This window comes from Patagioenas fasciata, chromosome 16 (assembly GCF_037038585.1).
Source record: "Patagioenas fasciata isolate bPatFas1 chromosome 16, bPatFas1.hap1, whole genome shotgun sequence".
Classification (NCBI taxonomy): Eukaryota; Metazoa; Chordata; class Aves; order Columbiformes; family Columbidae; genus Patagioenas; species Patagioenas fasciata.
The window spans coordinates 3,189,063-3,201,861 of NC_092535.1; the positions used below are offsets into that span (position 1 = coordinate 3,189,063).

Genomic DNA, 12,799 nt, shown 5'->3' on the forward strand with positions numbered 1-12,799 from the left:
TATGCTTAACCAGCCTTTGCACGGTTCTTGTAAACTATATCCTGTTATCTCAGCTCACCGGGCTTCAAGCCGTATACAGAATAAATCCTGGGCTGTTGTTCTGAGCAGGGGAGATAGCTGTGTAATGATCAATCAAAAAACGCCCTTGGGGATGGGAGAGATTAACACTTTGATACTACTGAAGATGAATGGGTGAAATGAGTTTGATAAACTGGTGTTTTCCTCAGATAAATGCTCTGAAAGCTTTCTAAAGCCACTTGGATTCTCCTCCCTTTTCTTTTGTTTCTGGATAGGATAAAAAGTCCTGCTTTTTTACCAGTAGTACTGGACAGGCTGCCGTCATTGCTCTTTTTAAACAAATAGCAGTGGATTTATGCCACATTTCATCACTGACTGTTGAATACTAAAATATTAGTCATTGTTTATCCACAGATTCAGACTGGATTCCTGTTATTCTTGGCCAACTCATCTAGTCCTGCCAGGACGTACACCAACCAAGCACAGCTCAACCGAGCAGGGGCTGAGGAGGTGGGAAGGGGAATTTTCATGGGACACTGACATCTGCTTTTCCTCAGGCTCAGATCTTCAACGGCAGCCCTTCTTCCTTCAGAATTCACTAACCCTAGGTCCTCACAAACAGACCTTCAGCCCCCACTCAAGCCACCAGCTCCAAACCTTTCTCTGGGCTTTCTAAACCCAGTGTGGACCTTCTCTTCCTCCTCCTGGGTCGCTCTTTCACAGCAAGATCGTCCAAAGAGGAACTTCTCCTGAAGCTGTAACACGGAAGCCCTGTCAAGCTCACAGGTGCATCTCTCTTCAAGCACAAGGCAAATCCCACTGGCATTCACAGACGTGGTGCCATTTACTGTGCCACTAATGAAACTGGAGCCGAGGGATTTTTACTATATTTTTATTGTTTCATTGAATAAATGAATTTTAAATACAGAATTAAAAATTTGAAAAAAAAAAAGAAGTTACTAAAAGCCAGCATTCAAACGCAGGTTGCACATCAGGGACTGAAAAATTCATACATACTTTTTGGTACAAAGTTAGGAAAGAAAAATAGAAAAGCATATCCATCATCTGGAAATAGATGATTTTTTTTCTTTTTACATTTCATATTTGAGAACTGATATTTGTTTCATGAGAATCTCCCACCAACCTTGTTTTCCACAGCACTGATTCACATTGTTTGGTGTTCAAAATACCCCACTCATTTCTTTGTTTACAGAAGCACTGATGTAGCGTTTTCCCCTCATATGTATGGAAGATGGAATGTTTAATAAAACATCCAGCATACGAGGGGTGGGAAAAAAATGCAGCGTTATGTGATTTGCAGGGATGCAGTTTAGCTTTCTAAGCATCTTTGAGCAGGAACAGGTTCTTCTCTCTCTCCCACCAATACCTTTATGTATCAGGTATTTCTTAGAGTATAGCATCTCTGGCATTTATCTTTGCCAAGCTCCATCACTGCAACAAAGACTTCCAGAAGTGATGAGTGAATAGGTACCATTGATTTTTAATGCCCGATTTTAAAGCAGCTCAATCTCCCAAGAGACACAAATCACCCATCCTCGAGGACAAGAATCAGGTTGTTTTATACCCATTTTAAGCCCTATAAAAAAGAGGCACTTCAACAAGTCTTGATGTTGGGGTTCTAGGTGGGGTTGGGAGGTGGGTTTTCTGCAAGTTTGTATTGCAGGTGCTTTAGAAGACAGTTATGAACACGGCCCCACTAGTCAGTGCATCTGCATCATTTCAAGCCATCAGCACCACTCACACAGTGTTCACAAGAGGTCAGGAAGAACATGAACTACGGCTCACCTGTTCCTCAAGGATCTCAACCACAAAGAGGGTTAAGCACATAGACAAACCACAAAGTGAAGTGCCCTTACACAGAAACTAGGACATGACGATAATGAATAGGGAGAGCTACATATTAACCTGGGGGGAAAAAAAAAAAAAGAAAAAGGAGGGAAAGTTCAGACTGCAATGGAATAAATTCAGTTAAACAAAAGGTATAATACTGGAGATTGTCACTAGTACAGCTAGGACTTGGCAAATGAAACACTTTGAGTACACATCTGCAGGGCAGCCCTGCTTCTGTCACATGAATAAATATCCAACAGTATCTAAAAACAGTATATAAAAAAAGACATTGGGATTTTCAGAAGTGGTGCATGTTCCACCCACTCTAACTGCATAGTAGGTTCCCTCACATGAGGTATTACAGCATGAAATACTTCCGCACTCCTCTTCCATGAGCGCAGACCAACTTGAGCTGAGATTGTATGCCAAGTACGCAGTGATGTGAGGTGCAAGTGTCGCGCTCTGCCCTCCTCTCTCCAGACCACAGTGACCACACTGTGCTGAGTGGGATAAAAACGTGCAGCCAAGGCAATGAAGGCTCAGTTCGGTACCCACTGTGCAACCAGGTCCAGGCACACAGTTCTTGGTTCAGCCACTGCACATCCTGGGGCTGGTTTTGGTTTTGAACAGACATGTTCACACAGAGTCTTCCAAAAAGAAGTTTAGCTCACATGGCCAGGTCAGATTACTAACCTCAGATTAACTTCAGAATATTTCCTTGGTTATCTCTTGACACATACATTGTCCAGCAGAATAAACGCATGTTTTTCCATCATCAATGGCAACCTGTACATTTGTTTTTGCATTACCAGAAGAGCTGTATGGGACTGGCATCTCTCCCATCAAACTGTACATTTGAAAGGCTGCTAACCATTCCACACTTTTTTCCAAGGAAAGTTATTTTCTTGTGTTGCATATATGTATTTAGCTATAGTCATTAAATACAGGATGTCGGCTTCACATCCCATCCGGCCCTTTTGGAAGCGTCCTTTCGCATTCTTCAAAGAACGTGACAGTATCGTTGTGAAACCCAGGATCACAACTTCTTCTGGCGATGTCCAACAGTCAATAGTGGATCTTACCAAAGGGATGTCACCAGTACCGCTGCAGCATTTGACTGTCTCTCCTCCACAACACGAATGTGATCAAAAGAAAGAGTAAATCCAGAAGATACAGATGTCTCCTACATTTTCAAGACGCTTCTCCTCTTACGTTCCATCTTTGCTGCACAATCACCGTAGCTTTGTTTTCAGGGTTTGTTTTAGGGGGGCTACTTTGTTTAAGAATAAGCACCCCCCCACACAAATTGTGCTACATCATGAAAATTGCTGCTTGTTATCAATGCCCCTGTTAGCATGTTGGCTCCTGTACGCTCACAGCCAGCTGTCATGGAAGTAGTAAATAAAACTGGTTTCCTTCAAAGACACAAGCATTGTCCAGTCTATGACTACACCAGGAACAGCTCGATAGCTTTTCCATGCTTTCCAAAAACTTCAACCAAATGTTTCATTTTGCTCATGCTTCCCTTAGAACATCCGAGGATAAGATGGGTTTTGCTTAATTACCCATTCAGCATGGGGATTGATGTGGTACAAGTCTAAGAGGTAAGTGTCTGGGTCCAGGCAACGTTCACCTACCGAAACAAGAGATTCAGAAAAAAGCATTTCTTATATCCTTAGTCTGATAGTTGCTAGTTTGGTTTTGTTTTCCCCCCCTAAAAGTTGGTATTTGTTGACATTAATTTCAATATCACAACTATTCAGAAGCGTTTCCACAAATCTGGAAAAGTTTTAGTTGTTTATGTTAAAATAAATGTATGTTTCTTAAAATCATACCAAGTCCAAGCTTTGAACTTTTGGAAAGGTACTCTAATACCTGATAACTTTAGCACAGGTGCTGTTTACTGCGGGTGAGCTTAACCCACACTTGTTCGTTTGTCTTTAACTTTTGGAGCCCCCTCCAAATCTCATCCTTTCTTTTAACTCCTTCTTAAGATAAAAAGGGGGATATGGGAGTTCTTATTTTCAGTTACCACCCAGACTTACCAATATTCCCTCCTACTTCATACAGGAGGAAGTTTGTGCTCTCCATTGAGTTGTTACTGAAGAAAGAAAAACACACTGAGGTTAACGAAGCTCTGAGAAAGGTAAGTTACATGGTTTGGTAATGTTTCTTCCCAAAAATTGCTTATGATTCAGAGGCCAGCAGTGGTCAAGAAAGCTACAGGACATGGTACAGAGTCCTTACTGATCCTCCTGAACAGTACAGCTGTTGAAAATGACACCCAAAATTGGGAAAAGGAAAACAAGGCAGATATTCCTCACTGGTATTGAGAAGCACATTACATGCAAACACTGTTTGACAGGAAGAGAACAGGTATAAATACTAAAGTTCATTCGTAGCGTTCCTCTAGAACTGAGGAGGAGGTTCAAGAGAAGCTCATCTGCACAAGATCTCAGCAGCTTTTTAGTGAGATACGACCAGGCTGACCCATATTCAGGTAATTTCCCACACACCCTCCTTATCTAGACATCTCCTGCCCAGGGACACAGTCAGGAGATGCACTATCATGTTACCTACTAAATAGAGTCTGCAGGTACGGTGACAGAGCAGGGACGGAATTATTTTGTTCATTTTTGGGGTTCTTTCAGCAATTCACCACTGGACCATAGGAGGTAATTGCAAAGCTTGTTTTAGAAAGCCCCTACGGTAATACACACACATTGGAAATACTACTCCAGGCAAGTAATTTGCACCGGTGATATTTTTCTCCAGGAGAGCTAAAGAGCTTTGTTTTGCAGGGTCAACGTTATTCAACTCTCCCTTCCCTCCAGCAAGGCTGCTGAAGTACACATGTAGTCCAGCAAACCCGAGGGAAGAGCTGACCCCCAGACAGCCCGAGCACAGGGATGGAATCACTCAGCTGAACTAACATTCGCTTGCCCCATCCAACACACTATTTCCAAAGCTTAGAACGGAGGAGCAGAGCACAGTCTCCTAACAACTCCCTGTGCCACCGCGTCAACTCTGCCCGAAGACAGAAAACACAGCCAACAGACCACCTGCTACTTTTTATTTTTAAAAGCAGAGAAAAAGCCATTTACCACTTGAGGAGGTTGACAGTGTTAACAATATTCCAACCGTTCTGGCACAGGTTCTTTTGAAACTGCCTCAAGACATCAGCAACTCTGGTTGCGTTGTTCAAATGCACCTCTAGCGAGTCCTTCAGGAGAAGCGAAGCGTGGACTTTCACGATCTTGGAAGGCTGAACAAGGCAGGCAGAGAGGCAAAGACAAGAAAGTGCTTAAAGAAAGACTTTCGTTATCAGCTAAAACATCAAGTTTCAAAACAGATCCGAGAGTGTGAAGAATTAAAGCTACCCAACCAGCTGTTCAGAGAATTTAGGTTGTTTCTTGTCCCAGACACACGAAGCGTCAAGGTGAACATTATAAACAAATCATCTGTGCTTCGGTGTTGTGGCTGGAGAAAAGCATCGCCCTCCATCAGCGTTCACTGGTGCTCTCTGCTGTTCAAATACAGCACCGGCACCAGAAGCTTTGCTGAAACCAGGATTTGTCAGGATGCGTTTTGACAAACTGTTTTGCAGAAGTCTGATAGACTTCTCTGGGATTCTTTTAAGTTACTGAAAAAGGAGTTCAGACAGCTGAATTGCAGACTGCTGAATTTCAGAAAGGCAGTTTCAAGAAAGGAAACACTGAGCTATCACAGAGCCCAGTTCAAGCGCTACTTTCTCAAAATGGTTTTCATCACCTCCTTCATGAAGTAACTTCCCAGCACTTTTGTGGAGAACATTGAACCATTCTAACAGGGTCTGATATGCAATGAGTTAATTTTGAAAACCCAAATTCTCTGCAAAAACAGTGCTGAACACCAAGATTCTTAGCAAGTGCTTTTAGCACCGTTCTGTGCATCGGCTCCTCTGTTTGACTGCCCAAACAGTAGTTGTCCTCTCTGAAGTGACACCACCTTCAACAGCGACATGTCACCTTAACCAGCCTCATTTTAGGCAGACATCATTTCAGGAGTCCAACTGGTATGGAAAGGGGGATGTACTGACTTGTGAGAACATAAACTCTTCTTCAGATCTGCAGATTTGAGCTCTCTACATATTATTTCTACCTGCATACTCCATCTAGCTTGCGCCCTTAGAGCATCCCAGTTGCACCACCACTGCTATGCCGTACTCCCAATGCAGCAATCTGTGGTCTAACCTTGCTCCTACAGACCTATGCTTATTCAACTAAAAGAAAAAGGCAGAATGACTCCAAGGATCTTTTCCCAACTTTGATACTTGAATAGATCTGACAGTAACATCTGTTTAAAAGTCTGCCCCAATACAAGGAGGAGTAAGACCTCAGACCCTCCTATACAGATCAGCAATATCACGGAGCAAAAAGAACTGAGACATACACACACACAAAAGGTACTTTTACACTACTGCAATAGCCTAATTTTTTTGCTTTAAATTCACGAAAATAAGCCTGCCTTTATCACAGTAGACTTATCTGTCTAAACACATTAGGCATGTAGAGCCATGTGAACCATGCTCTTCACACAAGGTAAAGATCAGCATTTCTGCTTCTGGTCTCTTCCCCTTCTCCTGCAACAACGAAGCATCTTAACCAAGCGTTTTGTAGGCTGAAATTTATTTAGTACACTTTCTGTTGGGATCCCTTTTTGCCACAACCTGGCCAAAAGCGTTTGGGAAGCTGTTTCTTATGGTTCTGCAGATTTTTTCTGCCTTTTGTTTCCAAGTCCTCATGAGAGCTCTTACAATGAGAAGTGTTTGACAATGTTACGAAAGAGGTTTTTTTGGCATGAAAGTTTTTCCAAGTCCTAACTCACCTCTGCCTGGTTCTTTTCCACCTTGTCTTTATCAGCATGAATCTTACGCAGCAAATTTTTAATTCGCTTGTCACAAAACTGGTACCTTTTGCTATTGGTCTCATTCAGCTTTCTCACTTGAGCTACCAGAAAAGAGGAGACCTGGGCAGGGAAGAAAGAAGACAGGAATTAAATCAAGCAGAAATAAGGATGCCATTTAAGAACCTAAAGATTACTTTATGAAGCTCCTTAAATAGACGAAATATCCATATACCTTGAAACTTGGAACTCAGTCACAGGTTTTGCCTACAGACATTTAACTCCTCTGAAATTCCCAAGACTATCCCTTCCCCTATTCCAGTTCTAGGCAGAACAAGACATTGTTACACCATATCACACAACACCCGAGCAACCTACCGTCCAGAGCAAATCCTGGTAATGGATCATCATCCGCACAACGTCAGCCGCCCCCTCTGCCAGCTGCTTCTCCTTCCCCTCAGGGATCTTGTTTGGCAGCCCCTTGTGCATGAAGAGGTTTGGGGCCATGACTGTGGAGACGTTCCAGAGGTTCATTTTGTTGTTGTTCTCCCTGGAAACCACTTTGCTGAGAAATTCAAGTAGAGCCTAAAGAGAGGAAGAGGCTTAAGACATCCACTGCCAGCAAAGCTCAAGAAACTACTGTGGCAATTGCTGCGGAGATCATTTAATTAGTGTTTTTTTCTCTTGATGTCCATGAGCAAATCCTATTCCTCCAGTCAGGAAGTTCGCTGACCAGTTTCTAATACTACAATAGTAACAAATAACCATGCCAAGCAGAGAAATAGTTTGTCCAGCATTCAAGAATCAGGGCACACAATACATGTGAGAAGCAGATGCGCTCTTACTCCTCGGCAGGTGGTAATTTATGAAGTTCAGTTTTAAAAGTTACAGAATCCAAAGATGACCCCACTCTTCCCCTTCCCCCAGGATCCCCTCAAAGCTATTCCCAAATGTGGAAAAACCAACTCTTTTGGATAATCTCTTCTGTATCATGCCTCCACCCAAGTCACGACACATGACAGATCATCTCTGACTGGATTATGTATTCCAGCACCCTAAAACAAGTTGTCAGGGTGCTAAGGCAGCCGTGCCTTTACTACCTGGAAGCTGAACTACTCAGGAGAAAGAACAAACCAACAAAGAAAAGCAGCAGCAACAACCACCACAGTTGTCACGAAGCACAGAAAGGCAGAGGTTGTGCACTGCCTACAAAGCTGATCCATCAGCTCTTACTCTCCCAAAAAGTAGTCGGTGAAAGGATTTGAAATGCCTCCTGATCAGAAAAGGGTTGGAAGCTACAAGCTGAGTAGATGTTTTTATATATTTTTAAAATTGAAACTGTCTTTCCTAGATAATGACAACACCACAACACGTGAATCAAAAGACTGGACTTCTTTCCGTATATGCTAGCACGCCCACGGACAATGTAAGAACTAAAAGCACTTCACCATGGAGTGAAAGGTGTTAACACGCTGTAGAGGAAGAGCAGGTTTCTAAAGATGATGCTCCAAGACCACACTGATTCCTACTGCTCTTGCGTTTTTACCCAAAGGGCAGAATGTGCTCATAGCTTATGCCTTGAGGTCTGCCTGCTCCCTGCTTCATGGGTTTCCATTCTCAAGTCAGTGAAATAAAGCCAAATAGCATGATGCAAGTTATTTACAAAAGCTGATAGAGTTCCTTGAATAAAAACCTGGAATGAGGCCATGTTTTTCCAGTTAATTCCAGACTAGATAATTACCTTCAGGGTGTTTCTGTTGGGCTCTGGCAGAATCAGGATCAGGAGGTTTAGAGCTTGCAATCTTTGCTTCAGGTCTGGAATATCTAAAGAGGGAGAGCAACAACAGGACAGAATTTAAACTTTGGACACTGTTCTTTTTAAGCATGGGAATCTCCCAACAAATAAGGCAATTTACTTACAATAGTGTCTGCCATCTAGGATTTTGCAGAGGTAAATAAAGCCCATATAGCCCTCATGAAGCAAACTACTTGTGTTTCAGAAGACTGGCTGATTTGTTTCAGAATACACAGTTTACTAGTAAGTCTGATACCCTTCAAAAAAAGAACTCATTATTCCACATTTCTTTTAAAAAAATGTTAAGCTAACTGTTTAAGTGCACAACTCATTCAGATCATCTGTTGACACGGAAACCTCCAAATCAGGTGCTTGCAGAACATTGCATTGCCTTCAGACAAGCCAAGACTGGGTACATTGCCCAGTTGCCTGCATGTCATTATTTATCAAGTTGTCCTAATTCATGGTAGCAACCCTGCAGCCTCAAATGACACAACATAATTTCAGACTCCAGGACAGCGTTTCTGCACAAAGGTGTTGTATACAACACAACCAAGCACTATCAACAAAGACGCATTATAGCACCCAGCACACTCTGGCTGTAGTTTATCTTGTGCTCTGCATTCCCATCAAATTCACGGGCTCCCAACACATCTGCCAGTTGAGCCCAAGACCAGCAGAACTCTGCAAGAAAAGCACAAGTCAACAAACTGATGTTAAACAGCCAAAGCAGAGACTCACTTTGTACAGCAGCAAAAGCAGGCAGGTACTCTGCTGTCAGCAGAGGCGCCGGCAGCTCTCTGATGAATCTTTTCAGTAGCCCAGATACATCATTCTGGTGGACTTCATCCCAGCGGAAAAGGCCGGTGTAGAAGTCCTTTTCTAGCTTCTGTTCCAGACTCTATTAAAAAAAAAAAAAGGTGGAATTTATTACATGCTTTAATAAGCAAACGTAAGGGAATCCTGTAGTTGAGCACTAGGAGGGCAACCCATCAAGTCAAAAGAGTGCAGACACTCCCAGATTTCCCAGTAACGGATGTTTCTAGTTTTACTGGGAAGGGAGATCGGACAGTTCAGGTTATTTAGATACTTGCTTCAGCAATGTGCTCCCCAGTCACCTCTGACACTTTCAATCACTAATAAAGAGTTCATACCTTGATTCTGGTCTGGGACCCAGAAACTCTCAAAATGCCCTCTGTTTCAAGTCCTCTCTTTTCCAAGCAGGACAGCAGCTATTGAAGGGGTAAAAAAGAAAACTTTTAGGCACAGAGGATGAGAAGTCAGCCCTTCCTTATCCCAGGCCTCTGAGGTTTTCTGGCTCTGAGGACCAGAGGTGTGAGTGAAACCAGCAGGGAACTTACTGCCTGGAGCAGCAGAGGGACCTTGGTGTTGGGGAGCAGTTTTTGGTCGTTTGCCAACAAGGTGTTGAGTGGAACTCCAAAGAGTCTTTTCTCTACAACAGAAAAAACATGTTAGAAGTGTATATCACCACTACCATGGACATCAGGGATATATCCACCACTGCAGGCTAAGAGAGCACATTTTGTAAGTGTAGGTACTTGAGAAAAAGAGAGGAATAGTTAGTGAGATAAATACATTTGACAGTCAGGCATAAATGTGTTTCTAGGTCTTGATGTCATGTTCCAGTGACTTCCAGGAGAAATTCTGATCAAGGGAAAAGCACCTGTCACAACATTTCTTACCAAAGACTCTCTCTGTTCTAACATTTCAAATATCAATACAAGCCCAAGAGAAGATCAATGTAAAGAATGCACCCCAAAAAATACCACGATGAAACAGAACTAACCTGTTGTTTTCAGTTTTGCTGCCTTGTTTCTCTTCAGCTCAAAGCCCAGAACATCACAGAGAGCTGTTAGTTCAATAAGGGCCAGTGTGGGGATCTTCTTCATGTCCTGAGCAGACAGATCTCCAATCCTGGTCACTCCTAGTCTGCCCTTGGGAATCTTAAATTTCTAAGGGAAAACACACACGATGTGCAGTATAAGTATCATTACTAATGCCATTGGTATCAAGTTTTGCTGCATTTTTATCATTCCTTACCATAACCAGGCACCTGTTCATTCTCTTGTTTTCAATACCAAACAAAGACCACAAACTACTACTCAATCTACAGCTGAATATTTTCCCTTTTCAGCATTGCTCTTTAACTATATTGGAGATCCCATCTTATCTACATTAAATACAGCCTGATACCCACTGTAATCTACTTGAACTTTGGAAGCAGTCCAGTACAGCTGTTGAGAGGAAAACTGTTAGAATTACAAGCAAGAAAGTCCAGTTATTCTCCTCTTTTGAGTGGAAATGACCCAGATTCATATAGAAATTGCTAGTTTCACAGACAAGCATGAATTCTTTTGATTCTCTACTACACAACACTTATCCTTGCCCAACACCACAAAGATAACAGCGTTATCTGTCCAAAAATATCTACCTAATATAGACGTGTCACAACATTTTCCCAAGAGCTGATCATACAGTTCTATCAAGTGCCTCGTACCCCTCTTGATGAGAAGGGAGCTAATAAGTTCTAACAGGAAAAATTCCATCAGTGCTTACAGTTAGTGCATTTCCATCCTTCAACCTCCTGGATTCAGATAGGAACGATCCCTTGAGCAGAACAGCCGCTTGCTCTGAGTAGGCGACATCCATGTTGAACACCTCTTCTTTTCCAGGGGTTCGAACTGTGCAGGAGTAATCCTGGGTTTCTGCTGCAGAGGAGAAAACGTCTTGAATTTCAGAAAGCCAAAATGGTGAAGCTTAGAGAACAAGTGTGCTAAAAGAGCAGTTTGAGACTAATTTAGGGAACACCACTTTCTAATAAAAGACTATATTAACATTTGAAACGAGCATTGTCATAGCACAGTCCTGAGACTTATCAGTAGGGTAAAATTAGCTTAAAGCCACAACATTTCAGCCGAAATCACCAGATCACTGGTAAGACATAAGCATGGCCTTAAATAATAGGACATACCTATGGCTAACTTCCCTTTACACAAATCTGTATGGTGTTCATAGGATTTCACCATATTATCCTACTCCTTTTCCAATCCTACTCTACCATTAGAAACTTCCTTCTTACATTTGTGTACATTTGAGGTCCGTAGATTGTGCCACAACTGATCTGTGCTGGACTCCTCCTTCTCTGCTGCTGTTTCCTGAAAGACAAACCAGAACATGTTTACCTACACAAAACAGAAGTCATTACAAGACAAGCCAATTTTGGCAGAAAACACACAGCTGACATTGTCTGCTAGTCTAAGAAAATGCTGTTCAAGCTCAGGGCTACAAGACTGCTCTGAAATTAAGAATCATAATTAGAGGATGTGGCAGGCAGATGGAAAACAGGTGGCTATTTCATAGATGGTATTTATAATAAATCTGCACATCATTAATCCAATTCTTCCTTCCCCAGAATCATTAGCCACTTTCCCTGGTTTTAGTTCATGCATTGAAGGACTAATAGACAGTGGGCCAACCAAGCTGCATGGGATCTACCCATTGCCTGTGATTGCAAGATTTTTCATGGAAAGAAAACAAACCAAAACACACAAAGCAGACATCAGCACCTAAAAGCTTCCCCTCACGGGCTTAAGAATAATCTACCCCTTTGTGCTTAGAGAGAGAAGTGAATCTTTAAAAGTATAATGAGATATTTGGCAGGCAGTTCTGCTAGCAAAACCTTCCTTTTGCTAGGACTAGTTAGACTATAGGAAAGCATCTGCTGTTATCAAGGTTCACAACTTCCCAAGAACCTATTTGTGACACAGAGCTGTGGACTGAGGGCTGAAAGTTAAAAAGGAACCTGTACAAAGTCAATGCAAGTGGACAAAACAGTTAATCTGCACATAAAACCTCTTATATCTTTAGAGCAGCTGCACAACTGATGGCCTTGTCATGAAAGCAGAACCAATTCATCCAGTATCTGCAGCTAAATGTGAGATCATAAACCACAGATCATGCAACGAATAATGCCAGAGCACCTTCGGATCCAGCTGTTGAGTAAACAGGCCATAATGAGCCGTAACAGAGGGCAAGTACATAGGTGCTGACAGAAATATCAGCAGTTTTGATGCCCGAGTAGCTCGTGACCGAGGTGGACAGGAGGCAAACTGCAAATCCATCTTGAAACACTGATGGAAATGAAAATCCAAATGACTGACACATCACTGCCTGCAGTCTTACAGCCTGAACTGCTTCCGCTTGAGCCAGAGCAGGACTGAATTAGCTTTA

At 42.4% G+C, this 12,799-nt stretch overlaps 1 protein-coding gene across 6 annotated transcripts in view; it reads right to left on the bottom strand.

The window, feature by feature from the left end:
* Positions 1-894: 894 nt before the first annotated feature.
* The window catches only part of ARHGAP40 (Rho GTPase activating protein 40), a 39,742-nt gene continuing 27,837 nt past the window's right edge, over positions 895-12,799 (bottom strand). For all 6 annotated transcript variants that reach the window (XM_065850094.2, XM_071815450.1, XM_071815449.1 and 3 more), the window contains exons 4-15: positions 11,649-11,724; positions 11,126-11,277; positions 10,356-10,521; positions 9,910-10,001; positions 9,703-9,780; positions 9,290-9,449; positions 8,495-8,577; positions 7,132-7,338; positions 6,736-6,876; positions 4,974-5,134; positions 3,915-3,970; positions 895-3,502 (exon numbers count right to left, since the gene is read on the bottom strand). In XM_065850094.2, the coding sequence (XP_065706166.1) occupies positions 3,396-3,502; positions 3,915-3,970; positions 4,974-5,134; positions 6,736-6,876; positions 7,132-7,338; positions 8,495-8,577; positions 9,290-9,449; positions 9,703-9,780; positions 9,910-10,001; positions 10,356-10,521; positions 11,126-11,277; positions 11,649-11,724 (1,479 nt within the window). In that variant the 3' untranslated portion in view covers positions 895-3,395. The remainder of the gene's footprint in view (positions 3,503-3,914; positions 3,971-4,973; positions 5,135-6,735; positions 6,877-7,131; positions 7,339-8,494; positions 8,578-9,289; positions 9,450-9,702; positions 9,781-9,909; positions 10,002-10,355; positions 10,522-11,125; positions 11,278-11,648; positions 11,725-12,799) is intronic.